Consider the following 16867-nt stretch of genomic DNA (forward strand, 5'->3'; position numbering starts at 1 on the left):
CATGGCCCAGGCCGAGAGCTGACCTGTTCTGACATTCCAATTATGTTGATCCTTCCCCACCCGTCCTTCCTCTTTGATGTCTCCTATTGACTGATACCTGTCCATTCAAACTCTAGACGGGCCCGCCCCAAAGTTATTAGTGCAGCCGCGCCTGGCATCCGTTCTCAACAGGCATCATACTGGTGGTTAAAGGACTATTTTGAGTCATACACTTTTAAATTTCATTTTTAAATAAATCCTATGTAATAATTATGTGGCAGTGCTACTAATCATGTAGGCCTACTTGCTTTGCAGCATGGGTTCGTTTTCTTAGCATTCTAATTCCTCGGCTACTTATACCCTTTGTGACCTTTGTAAGTTGCTCTGGATAGAACATCTGTTAAATGCTAACATTTTACATTTCCGATCACGTTTAATTTATTAGTATCTAGGGCTATCTTCTCTATGTTTGGCAGCGCATTAGAGAGCGGGGATGACATGACCTGCATTTAAAAGGGTAGTTGACTTTAAATCACTTATGGGGTCCTTTTAACCGCTTACTCTGGCTTGTTGTCCGTTTTTTAACTAACTTGATTCAATATTTAGATATTTGATTTTAGATAGATCCCCTCCCCTTTTAATATGGTTAAACTGTGTGTGTGTGTGTGTGTGTGTGTGTGTGTGTGTGTGTGTGCGTGTGCGTGTGCTCGTGCGTGCGTGCATGGTGTTCAATTACCCTTTTTTAATCTACAAGCTCACAACTATAACTACTACGACTACTAAGTCTATTTTCCTAAAAGTCTCAGTGACTTTCGCTCACTGGAACGCACCTTGCTTTAGGCCCTTTTCACTGCATCTGGTTCCCATCCTGTTGAACGTCTTGAAGCCTAACTATCCTGGAGTTTCCAGCTGTCAGAGAGCCTGCTCCAATGACTGTAACTCTGAATGGAAGAACCAGAGAGCGGCGAGAGAGCGAGAGATGGACGGGGGAGGGAGAGCGAGAGAGCAGTCAGAGAGAGAGGAGTGTGCAGGAAGGACCAAGATGGAGAGAGAGAGAGAGAGGTAGAGGTAGAGAGAGGAGTGTGTGCAGGAAGGACAAGAGATGGAAAGACGAGAAGGAGAGAGAGAGAGAGAGAGAGAGAGAGAGAGAGAGAGAGAGAGAGAGAGAGAGAGAGAGAGAGAGAGAGGAGTGTGCAGGAAGGACAAGAGATGGAAAGACGAGAAGGGGAGAGAGAGGTAGAGAGTGAAGAGTAGCAGAAAGAGGTAGAGATGTCTTTTCCGCCATCTGTGCCAGCGGACGGACGGGTACGGCCGGTCCAAGACTAGCAGTCACTGCTATGTTATCCCAGTGGTGGGTCCCAAACTCTCTAGCTCGAGACCCTAAAGATAAATATCACTGATATCAAATGGGATATCACCCATACTAGTGAAAAATAGCTGATCTACAAGCTCACAACGTGTCGCATTTGGAAATGTATTACATTGTCTTGATTCTTTTTTTTAAATCCCTTTTAATTTCTGACATTTTTGTATTTGTTTTACATCTTTTTTTGTTTTGTTAGTTTGTACTAAAAAGAAAAGAAAGGGGATATGTACTCGTGAGCCTTAAAATGGGTACCGCGTACCCCAGTGTTTGGGAAACACGGCCTTAGACAACAACATCAGAACATGAAGCATCTTTGAGTACTCAGAAAAACGCTATATAAATGTATGATATAATTATTATTATTATTATTATCACTGTGATAACCAGAGCACTAGTACATTAAAGTAACCTGAGCAGTGGATTCATGAAGATACAGTATATAATAGCATATGTATACCATAGACAACCCTGACCAGTGACCACATGTTATATAATAGCATATGTATACCATAGACAACCCTGACCAGTGACCACATGTTTTTAGGCCTCTTGGTGTTTCATAAGTGAGCAGTCAGTCTTGGCATCAATGGAATATGATTCATATTTTACAATATACAAATGTTCAGGGCAGAGACATACAGTAGTTTCATGTGATTTATGTACCTGTGTATAAATCATCTATCCCAGTTCTTTATTTCTAAGCCTGTGGGGCAGGGGTCCTCAACGTTTTCCAGGCCAATAACCTTATAACCACATAACCTTTTCATAGATTTCATAAAGTTTCATTGTTTGACAGCAGTGTATTCTGGATTCATGTTAATGTCTAGTTTTAGATATTTAACCGCTTACACCGTCAACTACTTCAAGTGGTTAATTAACACCGTCAAGTGTCATGTGCCCGAGACGGAGATTGATAATCTCCGTCAAATTATTGCTATGAAAACTGATCCATCGTCAGCAAGCCTAGAGGTGCTTGCTGACGATGGGCACATTTTATTAATGGATTAAATAGGCCCGGGCCCTCAAGGTGTTAATATACAGTATATAAAAAATAATAGTCTCGTGTTACCATTCACCCCACCGACTTCAAAATCGACACACACGTTCCACACCCCCACAGGGAGTGCAGTGCCCGGTGTCGAGTAAGTCGGACCCACGGTTGAGCAGAACCGCCCCAAAAGGCCTCTGCCTGGGTTCTGGACAGGGCCCCTGCCAAGGCTCCATATATGGAGCTGGCCTGTTCTGACATCACGACAGGGCCCCATGTCGAGTCTGTTGGACCCACGATTGTCCAGAACCGCCACAAAAGGCATCTGCCCGGGCCCTGGACCATAGCCGGGTGGGGAATGGATCTCCAACTTCCATCGTTCACTGCATGGATCTGTATTTCTTTGACAACTTTGCAGTTAAAATAGATGTGAGCAACATTTTGCAGTTCTAGGCTTGCACACTTGCTCTCATTATGGATCTGACAGCTGCACTTGTGCCATCTAGTGGACAGAAACATAACTTCATATTTAGAACTGGAGGGTGACATATTTTTCCTTTCTATATTTTCTTAGTTTTGATGGCATTAATATGCAGTCAGTTAGACTAGAGAGTACATTGACACAACCCCCACCACCATTTTTTACACTCTTGAAGTAACTGCTTTTATTAAGCTTTACTCCCACAACTATGTCATGTATTTGTGGTTTCTATTCTCTAGTTGATCAACTATTGATAGAAAGACTAAAATGAACAGATTCAGACACATTAAACTGCATATACTGTAGTATGCGGCTGTACAGGTAATTGATTTGGTAAATATGTTTGTTTTGTATGTTTTTGTAGACATTGGAATAAAACTTATATGTTGATTGTATGATCACTATGATGTGATAAGAATGTTCATAATAGTATATTTCCAATCAAACCATAATGTATATGTTCAGAACAATCCCAGGCTGGGCCTTTGTAGATATTTAGACCTGGACGATAACAAACTTGTGTTACATGTAAATGAGATCTGAACCAAGACAACCTTTCCACAGTTTTATTTCTTTTTAAAATAATTCATACAAATGCATACAGTCACAAACATATCTTTGTCAGGTTGTCAGTTTTTTTGACCAAAAATAATGATATTTACCTTAGAGAATATAGAATATGTATACTGTATATTGCTACACCTACTACTTTACCGTAATGGGGACAACGGTAGGTAACAGTGGACAGTTTTATTACTACCAGGGATGGAACCTCAACTCAAACTGGAACATTGCGAATCCTCTACTCTGCTGTTTTGTCTTGTAGCTACAGTGGCAGTTGCCATTGGTTCCAATAGCAAATGTTGGAACGCTAAGCAGTTTTTCTTTTATGACATTTTTTAGGAAAAATAACGGACTATAATTGGGAAATATCCCAGCACACAGTCAAATCGTAAGTGTTAATACTGTCTATTGGTATACTCTCAGAGGTAATTGAACACTCACTGGATTTTACAGTGCATGCTTTCGAGCTCTTTGGACTCGGAGTAACTAGGGCCCAATCTTGCGCGCCGCCTTACCCCTTATTCCTAAACGACTTGTGAATTCTTCACTAATTTGAAAAACATGTAAAATAATGAAAATGGCTGATCACGTTGTGAGCTGGTAGATCGTCTATTTCGTTTTTAATTTTTTTAATAGTAAGAAATGCCAAAAAGGTTAAGCATAAGGGTCAAGGTAGATAAAATAGGGCCCTGGCCTCAATGTTTGGCTATTAAGTACCATGTCCAGAAACCATTCAATAGAAAGAACGTAATGTTTCTGTCCATTTTCTAGTGACGTTTCCATCCCTGGTTGCTACGGTACGTCTACTAGTTTACCATGAAGAAGCTGGTAGTCAACAGGGTTCTGTTTGGACTACTCAGCGGTTGGCAGGACTGACCCAAAAGCACCACCACCCAACTAGCCTGCTCACCTCAACCACACTTATTCAGGAAGTCGGTTTAAAAAAAATTAATTAAAAGAACAAAACAATATCTGTTTTCAGATGTTTACTGGTTTCTTGACCTGGCCCGATGAAATAATCAATTTGACGAGGTATACGAGAGGGCACTATTGGTGGCACGGTTCCTTCAAAGACATGCATGAGTTATTTCGAGGTCTGAACACGAAACCTGTGGTTCAACACAATTTCTTTTGGACTTTGTGTCAAGTACTTTTTAGTTGTATATTTTAGCTGGCAGTGTTTTGTAATGGTGCTTTTGTAGAGCGTCCCCCCAAAGACACAGATACAACCAAGTCACATTGACACAGGCAGGCAGAACACCATATTTACACATAGACACAGAGGCCACGGGGGTGGATCGACGGCATACTGACGGACCCATCACGCTCTAAGGCTTCATTTAAAACTCCACATTGTACGACGGTGTCCCGTGCCCAAAATTAGAAGCTATATTTTCGTAGTTGGACACCGTCGTACGCACCGTAAAAGTATGAATGAGGCTTAGCGGAGATCGGTGAAATGTTAAAGGGATGCTACATACTAGAACCACATGGTTCAGCTCCAAGTCAGTACATTTTGGCCATGCTATAAGGAAAGACAACAATCCTGGTCAAAAGGAAAAACAAAACAAAAAATCATTGTGCATATTTGACTTTCTTTTGTTGTATTCAACCATTGCTTGTTGCTCTCACTAGTGGTTCGTTCCTCCCTTTTTTTTGGAAAAATTGATGGAATTGAGCTTTTGGCTTTTTTTTACAGCCTGATGTCATAGAATAAACTAAACTTTTGAGGTTGGTTTGGCAGCAGACCAAAATATACAACATATGTTTGGCTTAATCACACACGCAAACGCACACTCGCTCGCACACACTCACGCACACGCGCACACCAGCCTAAAGCTGACCCTATTATAAACCTATAATGCCTCAATGTTTTCCCTGTACCTACTCCTGATGTCAGTGCTCCATTGTGACTATTACACTTACTGCTTTGCATCCCTCCGTCTGAGTAAGATATCCACTCAACCACTTAAACCCTATACATAGTTGACTGGAATACCCCAGGGTTCTATACTCGGCGCCCTTCTGTTTTCGCACACTAAATATAACTTAAATGTATTCTCAGAAGATAGCCGATCTACTAACTGTGCATTGTGCGCTTGTAGAACGACTATTTTCACTGAACGTTCACTCCAGAGTGGGGACGCTAGGGTTCAAGTGGTTAATTAAACTGGGGATGCAACATGCTGTATACGTGAAAGTAGCAAATTAGTCTTTGAAATGCATTCAGATTTATGCCATGTCTTTTAGACAGTTCTATTATGCCCATAGCTAGAAAGGTTAATCTAGCAACAAACAAAGCAGCATGAAGCTAAAAGCTCAGTTGAGTTTCTTGGCTGCATGTGCACCGTTTGTATAGTGTACTACAGTATGTTCTTTATGTGCTACCCTTGGAAGTTATTGTGTTCCTGAAGTAGACAGTAATAGTTTTGTAGTTTGTGGTTAAACTTCTGTCAGAGATTGGCAGAGGCCAAGTAAAGATACTACACTCTAAGGGAGCAAACTCAGTTTTTAATCACCAACATAATAGCATTGTCTGTCTGAGCATGCTAATGCTTTATACCAGTGGTTCTCAAACCTTCGTCAGGGACAAAGGACCCCCATCTTAAAATATGTTGTGCCAGGCAAGGTTTAGGATAAAGTTATCCCAGACAAACATACCATTTTGCCACCACCGCTAAGCCAGTCAACAAACCCTTTAGTTTGGGTCAAACTTACAGTACACAGTCTGAAGAGCAAATTTATATGCTCTTTATTAAACATAACAAAGTCAAATTGTAATCGACTTTAGCTCTTGTTAAAGTTATCTTGTTACGTAACGGGACATGAAAAGGCAAGCAGGTAGAAAAGAAAACAATGCACTAATTGGCATAGAGAGGACTCTAAAATCAATTTGAAATAAAAAAAAACACGGGAAACTTAATTTCCTGAGAAGGTGTGCAAAAAGCTGCCTCTTTTTTGGGGGCGGGGGGGGGGGGGGGGGCAAGTAAATTCATGGAGACACACACAAAAAAATATATTGTATTACTTTTCTAACCAGTTTGGCTACATTGAGAGATCACATCACCCATGTATTTTTAAGACTGCATACAAATATTGTTTTTTTCTTTTCTTTTTTTCCTAAGTCTAAAAACTGTACATAGACAGGTTACATTCGTTTGATAACCTACTACTTTTGCTTGTACATCAAACTAACGGAAGGACACGGAAAATAGATAAAGAAAGACATGAAACCCACCCTCCTAACTTTGGACAAACTACAATCTAAGGACAGCAGGATTTATATATCTCTTCTTTTTTCGCCTCCAGATTGATAGAGGTTATTATTTTCTCTTGTTTTGTTTTGAGACAGAACTCAACTACTGCTGTCGTAGGTGCAGAATACCGGTGAACTTTGATCCCAGAAGTGGGCTGTGTCTCAGGGTTTCTGGTCGTCAGCTGCCTTGGGGCACCTATGACAGCTATCCCATCATCCTCTTCTCTTCCTCATCTTTGGGGTTTGAACTGGCCACTTGTGAACTGTTTGCCAGTGAGTTGTAAAATCGCTACTGGGAATTCAAGCTATCAATCTATCTCACTCTACCGATCCCGCCTCTGGATTACTTGTTTTGCGAAGGAACTTAATCGCTATGACACTGGCTGCTGTGGAAACCACCAGGCAACATGGACATGTGTGAATGTGTGCGTGCGTGCGTGCGTGCGTGGATGCGTTTTTTTGCACATGTGCGTGCTTTTCGTGTATGGCTACAGTTGGTCGTTGGGGTGCTGCTCTCGGTCACCCTCTGGTGGTTTGATGGTGTTGTGGCCGGGCGACAGGGCGTGGGGAGGGTGTGAGGCTGCGGGAGGGAGTGCGTGTGCCATTGGCACGGCACTGGGCATGATGCCCTCCGCGGAGGGGGGGAGTCCGCCCGAGGCCAGGCTGACTATCCCTGGAGGGTACCTGGAGAAACACACGGAGGAGTTGAAGTAGGGAGGGTGGTGAGAGAGAGATGGAGTATGTTATATTATTTTGTTAAAATAAGAGGGCTTTTCCAATTTCCACTGGTTTTGTGTTACATGTTAAATACTGTATACTGTAGCTCTCTATTCTGATAGTACTCATTGCTATTGCTTAGTATAGAGGGTATGCACGTGACATCATCGTCATACCCGGAAGTTATGCAGGAAAACAAAATCCTACTTTCTGGCCTTGACAGCCCATACTGTACATCCAAACAGAAAAGTCCTATCTGATTGCATTAAACAATATTAAACAACGTTAAACTCACTTTGCCACTCGATTTGCCACTCACTTTTGTTATGTTCTAATAACATGGACACTGTGTTATATGGGGTGGGGTTGTTTGCAGATAATGGTTAAGATGCCTTTAAGAGACTGGTTATTATGGGATGCTTACGTAATACACAGAGCGTGCGAAATAACAAGGAAGTTCTGTTGATTGATTGATTGATTGAAATCTTTATTAACAGTTTGCAGAATTACAGTACATTTCAAGCACAAACTCAATACAAAGACTGTTAACTGTGAGTGGACGACCCAATTAAGCCTTACACTTGTTTACAACAGGGTCCACATTGTTCAATTCATCTGTACTGAGACAAGAGACTAAGTAAAGCAGTGTTGGTGTCATTATTTTACACACAACTGTATGCATACGCATACCCTCTACCCTCTCTTCTCCAGCTCTTTAGTAAACACAAATTGTATCTCAGGTGGGGATACCAATTTTATCTAATCAAGTGAGGGAATTTACGCAGGATACATGTAGATTAAACAAGTGAATTTGGAAGGCGATGGAGCCTGCCTGCTTGCTCAGGGGACATTTTGAATCTTGACCATCAGGTCAGAATTTGTGTCTAGGTACAACATGACCTTTGACATGATCTAAATGTCTCAATGAAAGAGCAGGGAGACAATCTGTATTTATTTTAATAACTAAAATAAATACAGATTGGACACAATTATATTGTATTCATTAAAAAAAGTTACAAAGTGCCGCTTTAACTATTTTACATAGAACTTTTTGTTTTCAGTTCTCCAAAGGATATCACTTACCCTACCTTTTAAGGGTGAAAGAATACAAAATGCAACAAATCGTTAAGGCTACAGCTGAAGTGGAACTTTTCCTGTGGGATGATAATACACCTCATCAATATATTTAGTCAAATCCTTGTTTGAACAGTGAAAAGCTGAAAACCCTTCTAGGCTCAGCCTGATCCAAGCACTTCAAGATCAGAGGAATAATATTCCTCTGATCTTGAAGTGCACACCTTGAAGTGCACACCTTGTCCAAAACATATATTATATGTTTTGGACAAGGTGTGTTTTCTAGTGGTGTGTTTGTTTGCTGTTCAGTCTTTTTTAGAGGTGTCAGCAAACACCCAGAGGCAAACTGTCAATGATCTTCTTCCCAAAAGGACTTTCAAACTAGGAAGGGTATGGCCTGGTCAGCCTGCAATGACATGCATAAGATCTGGTCATCCCAGCTAAGTAAGTGGTTCAAAGTAAAAAATATTTTGGATGACATGGACACTTTCAAAGAAATTAGAGAAACGGCTGGATGGCACTTGCCTTCTAATGGCACCCGCCTTCTAATTAGAGCGCAAAATCTCTCTTGGAAAAGCCACCCATCGACTGTATTATACGGCAACCTTCCCTGTGTTTCTTCACTAGTCCGATCCAGAAGAACACAGTTTGCTGGCCAGTGGCCACTGATACAGAGCTGATCATGAGGTTATATCTTCCCTCCTTCTCTGGAATGCTGCCTCAAAGCAGACCAGAGGTAGAAAACTGTCGTTCCCTGATGTCATCGCTATAGGATGTAAGCAGGAACTGGGGATGGCAATGAAGGCCCGGGAAGTCTGGCGTGGCATTGTGAAATCTATGATCTATGAAGTCTGGCGTGGCAGACAAAAACAGATTGGCAGATTGTGTGTGTGTGTGTGTGTGTGTGTGTGTGTGTGTGTGTGTGTGTGTGTGTGTGTGTGTGTGTGTGTGTGTGTGTGTGTGTGTGTGTGTGTGTGTGTGTGTGTGTGTGTGTGTGTGTGTGTGTGTGTGTGTGTGTGTGTGTGTGTGTGTGTGTGTGTGAATTACATTGAATTTCTTGTTTTGCTGTTGACTCTGTTATTTGGCTGTGTGGATCTTTTGTGTACTGTGATATCGATCCTGTCCAAAACTGTTACTTTTCATGATACAAATTCAAAAGTAACAGATCTGCTACGATCTGCTATACTTTTGATGACTTTGTGCGAAGCTGTAGTGTGATCAAGTAAGGCGTTAATTTAGAATATGGAGATAGGAGGTTTATGACCGACAGCAAGTTTATTGTTGTCACTGGACTTTTTTCCCCTTACCTGTAAGCCCCATTGAGTTCAGGGTGAGCGGTAGCAGGGTCAACTCCTGCCCAGTGGTTGGTCTGTGTTAGAAACTCCTTATTCACACAATTCTTTAGACTATCTGGGATACGACCTGAGAGAGAGAGAGAGGACAGAGGGACATACAGAGAGAGAGAGAGAGAGGACAGAGGGACATGCAGAGAGAGAGAGAGAGGACAGAGGGACAGAGAGGACAGAGGGACAGACAGAGAGAGTGTGTGAGAGTCAGTGACAAAGAAACGGAGCCAGAGACATAATTAGACATGATTTGAACCGAACTTGGACTGTACACGAAAGAGGCCATGCAGTGTACGAGTGTGTGTGTGTGTGTGTGTGTGTGTGTGTGTGTGTGTGTGTGTGTGTGTGTGTTAGTGTGTGTTACCAGTGATGGCTCGTCGAATCTCCCTGGCGGCCTCCTCCCTCATCTCCAGAGAGGCCTGCTCGCTGTACCAGGCAGCGTGCGGCGTACAGATCAGGTTGGGGGCGTCCTTCAGCGGGCCCTGGCTGAAACTGAGACACATGCACACATTCATAAGTACAGTTTTATCCACCTGGGCCAGGATCAAGAGCCATTATTCATTCTGCATTTGAGCCACAGACCACCATTTGATGAGATTTAGCCTCTCAGACCCAAAAATATAGGCAAATGTTTATCAAGAATAACAATTCTTCTACATTCTCTAATTGTGTAGACTTATTGTAAATTAACTAATGCAGATGTTTAACAATAATTTAACTCTTGAGAGCATAAAATGCATTTTATTCTCACAAGTAGGGTTGTCCCGATCCGATCACGTGATTGGGAATCAGGGCCGATCATGCCATTTTCAAATGATCGGAATCGGATCGGGTGCAAAAAAAAAACGTGATCGGGACATCCCTAGTGTCAATATTATATCCATATCATGATATTACTGGATATTGTACTATTGTCACTAGGGAAGTGTTCTACTAGGGAAGGTGAGCGCTTGATTTCCTTAAAAACCCTGGCCGTTTAAGCACCACCCTCGCTCATAGGACTGTGAATGGGTAGCTCCGGGTTGGCCTTGTAAAGACATCAAGTGCCTCCTATTTCCCCGTCACTGAGAACAGCTGTTCGCTAGCTCGCTATGGTACCGTTTTTGACGTGATGTTCACAGACATATCAGCTAAATCTGGATTAAAATAATTATGAATTTCCATCGAATATGTTAGGTACCATGAGACTGACGTCTGACCTTAACACATAAGTTGTTTGTTTGGCGAGGTTTTTCATAAGCCAGGCTGGACTCCCTGAGTAAACAAGGAAGCGGCTCTCTGGTGGGCGCAAATTGTAACTACTTTTGTGAATTAGGAATAGTTTTATGATGTTAATAATGCTAATATTTGAAACTGTTAGAAAAGCAATAAGCCACGCGAGGTCCCACGCTACCTGCATTTTATAATGTCTGAGAGGGTTGGAGGCACTCCGTGGTGAGACACGACGTCTCACCACGCTTCTCAGCCATTATAAAATACCTGGTAACCTGAGATCTCTTGTGGATTATAGTTTTAATAAGGGCCCATTTGGTTACTAACTTCATCATTTAGCTGGGGACCACCTGGAACGCCCTAAAGGACCAACAGGTGGTCCCCACTGACCTAGAAATCCACTGACCTCGCCTAGGCGGTCAGACCAGCAGTTTGGTGGAGTCAACAAGACAACATTAAATGAAGCTCTCATTACTCTCACAGTGTTACCTGAAGGGCTCAGTCTCGTGCACGTCCAGAGCAGCTCCACGTATCCTGCCCTCCTTCAGGGCCTGGGCCAGAGCCTTCTCATCCACCAGGCCTCCCCTGGCTGTGTTCACCAGGAACGCACCCTGACGCATCTATCACACACACACACACACACACACACACACACACTGATGCATGAAAACCAACATTCTGGACCTATACATGTGTAGCTCACTGCTTCTCAACATATGGTCCGGGGAACACCAGGTGACCTTGAAGGCGTTTCAGGGGGTCCACTGCAAACCTATTTTATACTTTGGCTATCGGATACATATATGATATTTTTGAAATCGTGGGACATTTTGAATAATTGTGAAACAATGTTCTCAGCAGGAAACCGGTGGATAGTGCAGTCCAAGTAGGGAATGAGACATTACACCAGGTGAAGGAGTTCAAGTATCTCGGGGTCTTGTTCACGAGTGAGGGGAGGACGGAGAAGGAGATCAGCCGGAGAATTGGAGCGGCAGTGGCGGCATTGCAGTCACTGTACCGCACTGTTGTGACGTAAAGAGAGTTGAGCCAGAAGGCAAAGCTCTCTGTCTACCGAGCAATCTTTGTTCCTACTCTCACCTATGGTCATGAAGTGTGGGTCAAGACCGAAAGAATAAGGTTGTGAATACAAGCGGCCGAAATGAGTTTTCTCCGACAGGTGGCTGGCATCTCCCTTAGAGATAGGGTGAGAAGTTCAGTCACGCAGCCGAGACTCGGGAGTAGAGCCGCTGCCCTGTAGGGAGGTCCTCGAGGCACGTCCCACTGGGAGGAGACGAGGAAGTTACTAATTGCTCTGGAGAGGAATGTTTGGAGCTCTCTGGTGGAGCTGTTGCACCCACGACCCGACTACGGATAAGCGGTTGAAGATGGATGAATGGATTTGACGGACGAATGTTCTATTATGCGGCCGCTGAAACAAAACCTTTTCAGAGTCCTTGACATGAAAACCTTTTTTGTAGGCTACAAATTTGTGCACTCTGAGTTAAATGAACACTGAGGAGTGAGGATTTCAGTGTAGTATACACACAAGCCAATATGAACGAACACACACACACACACACACACACACACACACACACACCTGTTTGATAGTGAAGTCATTGATGAGGTGGTGGTTGTGTTCGTTCAGGCTGCAGTGTAGAGACACACAATCAGAGTGGAAGAGCAGGTCCTAAAGAGAGAAGAGACAATGTTGAAAGCGTTGGCAGCCCACCCATCTGTTTTCGGAAATGATTTTATTGATTGATTGATTTTATTGTGTTCCAGCTTAGATCATAGGAACTAACGTAGTATAGTTCCATTAGTATAGTGCAGTGGTTCCCAAACCTTTTAGCTCAAGAGACCCAAAAGAAAAATGTGACGTCTCCCTGGGACCCAAACTACTAGTGAACATCTGCAGGTCTACAAGCTCACAACGTGTCACTTCGCAAGCGATCAAGCTCATAGCGCGCTATGAGCTTGTAGATCGGGCTATTTTACCAACTTATTAAACGCCTGTTTTCTATTTCATGGAATCCCCCCCCCCACCCATGTTACATTCAGTCTTGTGCCATTTTCACCATAACTTCTGTGGTGGAAAATCAACAGTAAAAAGCGAAGTGTTAATGCTCTGAAAGTGTAACAAACCTGCAAGGTTAGTTTTTTTCTGTGCGTGCGTGTGTGCGTGCGTGCGTGTGTGCGTGCTATACCTGTAGCGTCGTGACCCTCTGTAGTCCCAGGGACTTGTCTACTCCGTCGGCCAAATATGGGTCATAGAAAATCACATTGAAGCCAAATGCTTTGGCCCGCAGGGCTACGGCCTGGCCCACTCGACCTACACACACATTACACAAACCCCCCATTAGTTATACCACGTTCTTTTTATAGAGACTAAATGCATCCCACGGTATGCCCTCATTACATTTAAGTCTCCCATGTGTATTACATAATGAGAATAAGCCCGAGCAATTTATTAGTGAAAAGGCTCTGAGTCGTCGTGTGTGTGTGTGTGTGTGTGTGTGTGTGTGTGTGTGTGTGTGTGTGTGTGTGTGTGTGTGTGTGTGTGTGTGTGTGTGTGTGTGTGTGTGTGTGTGTGTGTGCGCACGCTCTACAAGCGTTGTAAGCTCACATTGTGAGCTTGTAGATCTGCTTTCTTTTCTTTTTTGTCTGTGAGTTTTATAAATATTGAACCAATGAAGAGCCCGTGACTAAATAACAAAGTAACTGTGTTGGACATACAAGGTGTCTGCCTGACAGACAGACACCAACAACATATACAGTAAACTATAATATAGTTAGACATTCAACGTCAATACCGTTGTGGTTCTCTTTTAATGTACCCACCGAGGCCTATGAGTCCCAGTGTCTCTCCTCTGATCCTGGCAGCTCCTGATGCAACCTCTCGGATCTGTTCCACACTCTGGACCCGCGTGCCCTCCCGGAGAGCCTGGTGCACAGAGCGGACAATGAACACTGACTACACACACCATTAAACATTATACACACAGTGAGGAAGGGCATGGCAACACCCTGCAAGGGTTGAGGTCGCTATTCAGTATTCTCTGTGTGGGATCAGTGGGTATAGTTAACCATAGTATTGTGTATGTTAAATTCGGTTTGTGAAAGAATTGGCAGATCTATAAGCTCATAACACAATGCAATGCAACACATCATGAGCTTGAAGATCTAGAACTATATAGACTATAAAGGGTTAATGGGTTCTGTTCATGGTTCATCCTGAGGCCTTCCATCCTAAAATTATATGCACTCATGTTTGTTTCTAACATTGGATAAAATAAATGGCATATAGTCTCTATCTCTGTAATCTGTAGAGCTATACAGAAGGTAGTATCTGCATGAAATGCACATATTTAGTGTCGACCAATAACTAAATGGGCAGATTTGGCATACGGTATTAAGATGACCATCTATAAGGAGTTCAAATAAAACAAGGCTATAGGTGAAGGTTTTCTCTTTCCACAAAAGACTGAACCCATCGTCGTTCTTTCACGGAAGTTCCTCTACATTTCAAACGTACGCGCCCCTCCTTACCTGGTGTAGCCAGGTGGTACGCCGATACAAGGTCAGGATGTGGCACAGCGTGGAATCAGCCGTTTCTTCTACAGAGGCTGCTGGCATGTTGCACACAGCAATGCCTGTGTTGGACCAGAGTAGAGGTGACTGAGCAAGACCGCTGGCTATTAGTTTTTTTTCCAAATGTTTTATCCCATTTTTCACCCCTGTGTCAATTATCTAATGTGATCCTGGGCTCTACACACCCTCCGCCAACCTGGGGAGAGCAACGGACTTGAACTCACTTCATGCATGAGTGTCCAAGTTGCTCTATTACACCCTGGTTGGACGTAGCGCGTGGAAGGAACATGTTATTCCAACCAGTTCCTTTCCCCTCCATCAGGCGCCCTGGCTGGCCAGGGGGAGGTAGTTTAGAGGCCAGGATTACTGCATGTTTTTTGTGAGGGTACCTACCCTAGGGGACACGGGGAGAACATGCAAACTCCACACAGAGCGTGTTCGTGCGCCTCACCCAGGTCCCCAGCTGACTTGATGTCTATGTTGTCGTAGCCGCTCCCGATGCGAACGATGATGCGGAGAGCTTTAAACTTCTCCAGGTCCTCTCTCATTAGCGTGATGGTGTGGTACATCAACGCCCCTACTGCTTCATTCAATACCTGAACACAATCACAGAACACAAAAACATACTGAAGCAAACAACATTTCAAAACAGCAATTTCATGACATAAATATTATATCTACAGTACAAGCTAGTAGATCTGTGTGACACCTAAGTATAAATCAGGCATAATCTGACCCAACCCATAAACCTAACCTCTAAATGTCTAATCCTGACTCTTACCCCGACCTGAATCTCTGACTTGTAAGCCTTCTGTACTACAGTAACTCTCACTTTATTTTCAACCATAAAACAATCATAATTATTCTCAAATATTTCCCAAATTCTACTACACTTGCCTACACAAGTATAGTAAGTTAGTAACCCTAATAATAATAATAAACCCTGTACTCTTGCGTCGATTACGTTCGACTCTGCAAGGCACTTAACCCTGCCCCTATGTCACTGTGAGCCGGCACAGAGCACATACTAACAACCGAGGCAGAATCAAGTCGACTGATCCTATGGCGGACATCACAATGCAGTATCTGATGTCTTTTTTACAATGACATCTTATGCGGTTGGTTATTATTAGAAAGGAGATATTATCCTAACGATGTGCATGTGGCGTCGTCACACGTGCGCTGATCTTTCAACTGTTCAACACGCCGGAAAATCATCTTCTGCTCTGTCACCTCTGTGTGCGTGCACGCCAGCAAAAGCAACATGCGGTTCAATTACAATTAAAGAGCTCCTTTTTATTTAGGCAATGAGTTGGCTGCTTAACAGAGGGAGAGGCAGAGGGAGAAAGAGATGGGCAGAGAGAGAGGGGGGGGTAACCGGGCGAGACAAATCAGGGGGAGAAAGCCGGTACCATCTGTTTGTAGCACCCCGTGGCCCAGTGAGTGTGCTCACAGAGGGAGTGTGTCTGGCAGGCACCCAGAATGAGACCAACCAGACACACAAACAAACAAACAAGCCCTGGCTGAGACAGTCCACAGTAGCTGGGAGCTATGCTGTGACCGCTGCTGGAAATTCACTTAATTTGTCCCGTTATTTGTTATCGTGTATGTTCATTTCTTTCTTTTAGTCAATTTGTTTCAACTTGAAAAATGTTCATGTTTGACCAGTTTAACCACATAAGCCCTTTACATTTTGTCATATGATGAATACTTGAATAGCCACAATATCCAGTCTACAAGTTGTACATCCTGGGGCATTGTGAGCTTGCAGATGGTCTATTTTCTATTTCTTGTAGTTTTCCATCCCACAACATTCTCGTGCGTGCGTGTGTGTAGTATCTTTTCTTACAGGGGTCTGTGGATTATTTCCTTATTTTCCTAATGTAGCACGAAATGAGTTGCGATTCCCAGGCAAAGTCCATCATTTATTCAAACAAGGCATCTTCCATAGTTACAGGTTACAAGCATCCGTTCCGTACAGTACAGTTAGAGCATTTTGAGGCCTTCGTTCCTCGTCCAGGCAGAGAGCCTGGTGGTCACTAGCTTCTCCCTCAATTCTAACTCCTGATCCCTTCCTCCACACCTCTGTCCCTTTTTGTGTGTGTGTGTGTGTGTGTGTGTGTGTGTGTGTGTGTGTGTGTGTGTGTGTGTGTGTGTGTGTGTGTGTGTGTGTGTGTGTGTGTGTGTGTGTGTGTGTGTGTGTGTGTGTGTGTGTGTGTGTGTGTGTGTGTGTGTGTGTGTGTGTGAGAAAGAGAGGTGGTAAAATCAAACCAGCAGGTTACCTCGTGTGTGT

General features: G+C 43.3%; 1 protein-coding gene across 2 annotated transcripts in view; it reads right to left on the bottom strand.

Annotated features, from left to right (window-relative positions):
• Positions 1–3365: 3365 nt before the first annotated feature.
• LOC308322786 (C-terminal-binding protein 1) overlaps positions 3366–16867 on the bottom strand; it is a 31176-nt gene continuing 17674 nt past the window's right edge. For both annotated transcript variants that reach the window (XM_080774234.1, XM_080774233.1), the window contains exons 3-11: positions 15026–15170; positions 14533–14636; positions 13825–13927; positions 13191–13315; positions 12584–12673; positions 11473–11603; positions 10136–10263; positions 9733–9847; positions 3366–7318 (exon numbers count right to left, since the gene is read on the bottom strand). In XM_080774234.1, coding sequence (XP_080630360.1) covers positions 7123–7318; positions 9733–9847; positions 10136–10263; positions 11473–11603; positions 12584–12673; positions 13191–13315; positions 13825–13927; positions 14533–14636; positions 15026–15170 — 1137 coding nt within the window. In that variant the 3' untranslated portion in view covers positions 3366–7122. The remainder of the gene's footprint in view (positions 7319–9732; positions 9848–10135; positions 10264–11472; positions 11604–12583; positions 12674–13190; positions 13316–13824; positions 13928–14532; positions 14637–15025; positions 15171–16867) is intronic.

The sequence above is a fragment of the Protomyctophum bolini genome (genome assembly GCF_963924005.1).
Source record: "Protomyctophum bolini genome assembly, chromosome: 10".
NCBI classification, from domain to species: Eukaryota; Metazoa; Chordata; class Actinopteri; order Myctophiformes; family Myctophidae; genus Protomyctophum; species Protomyctophum bolini.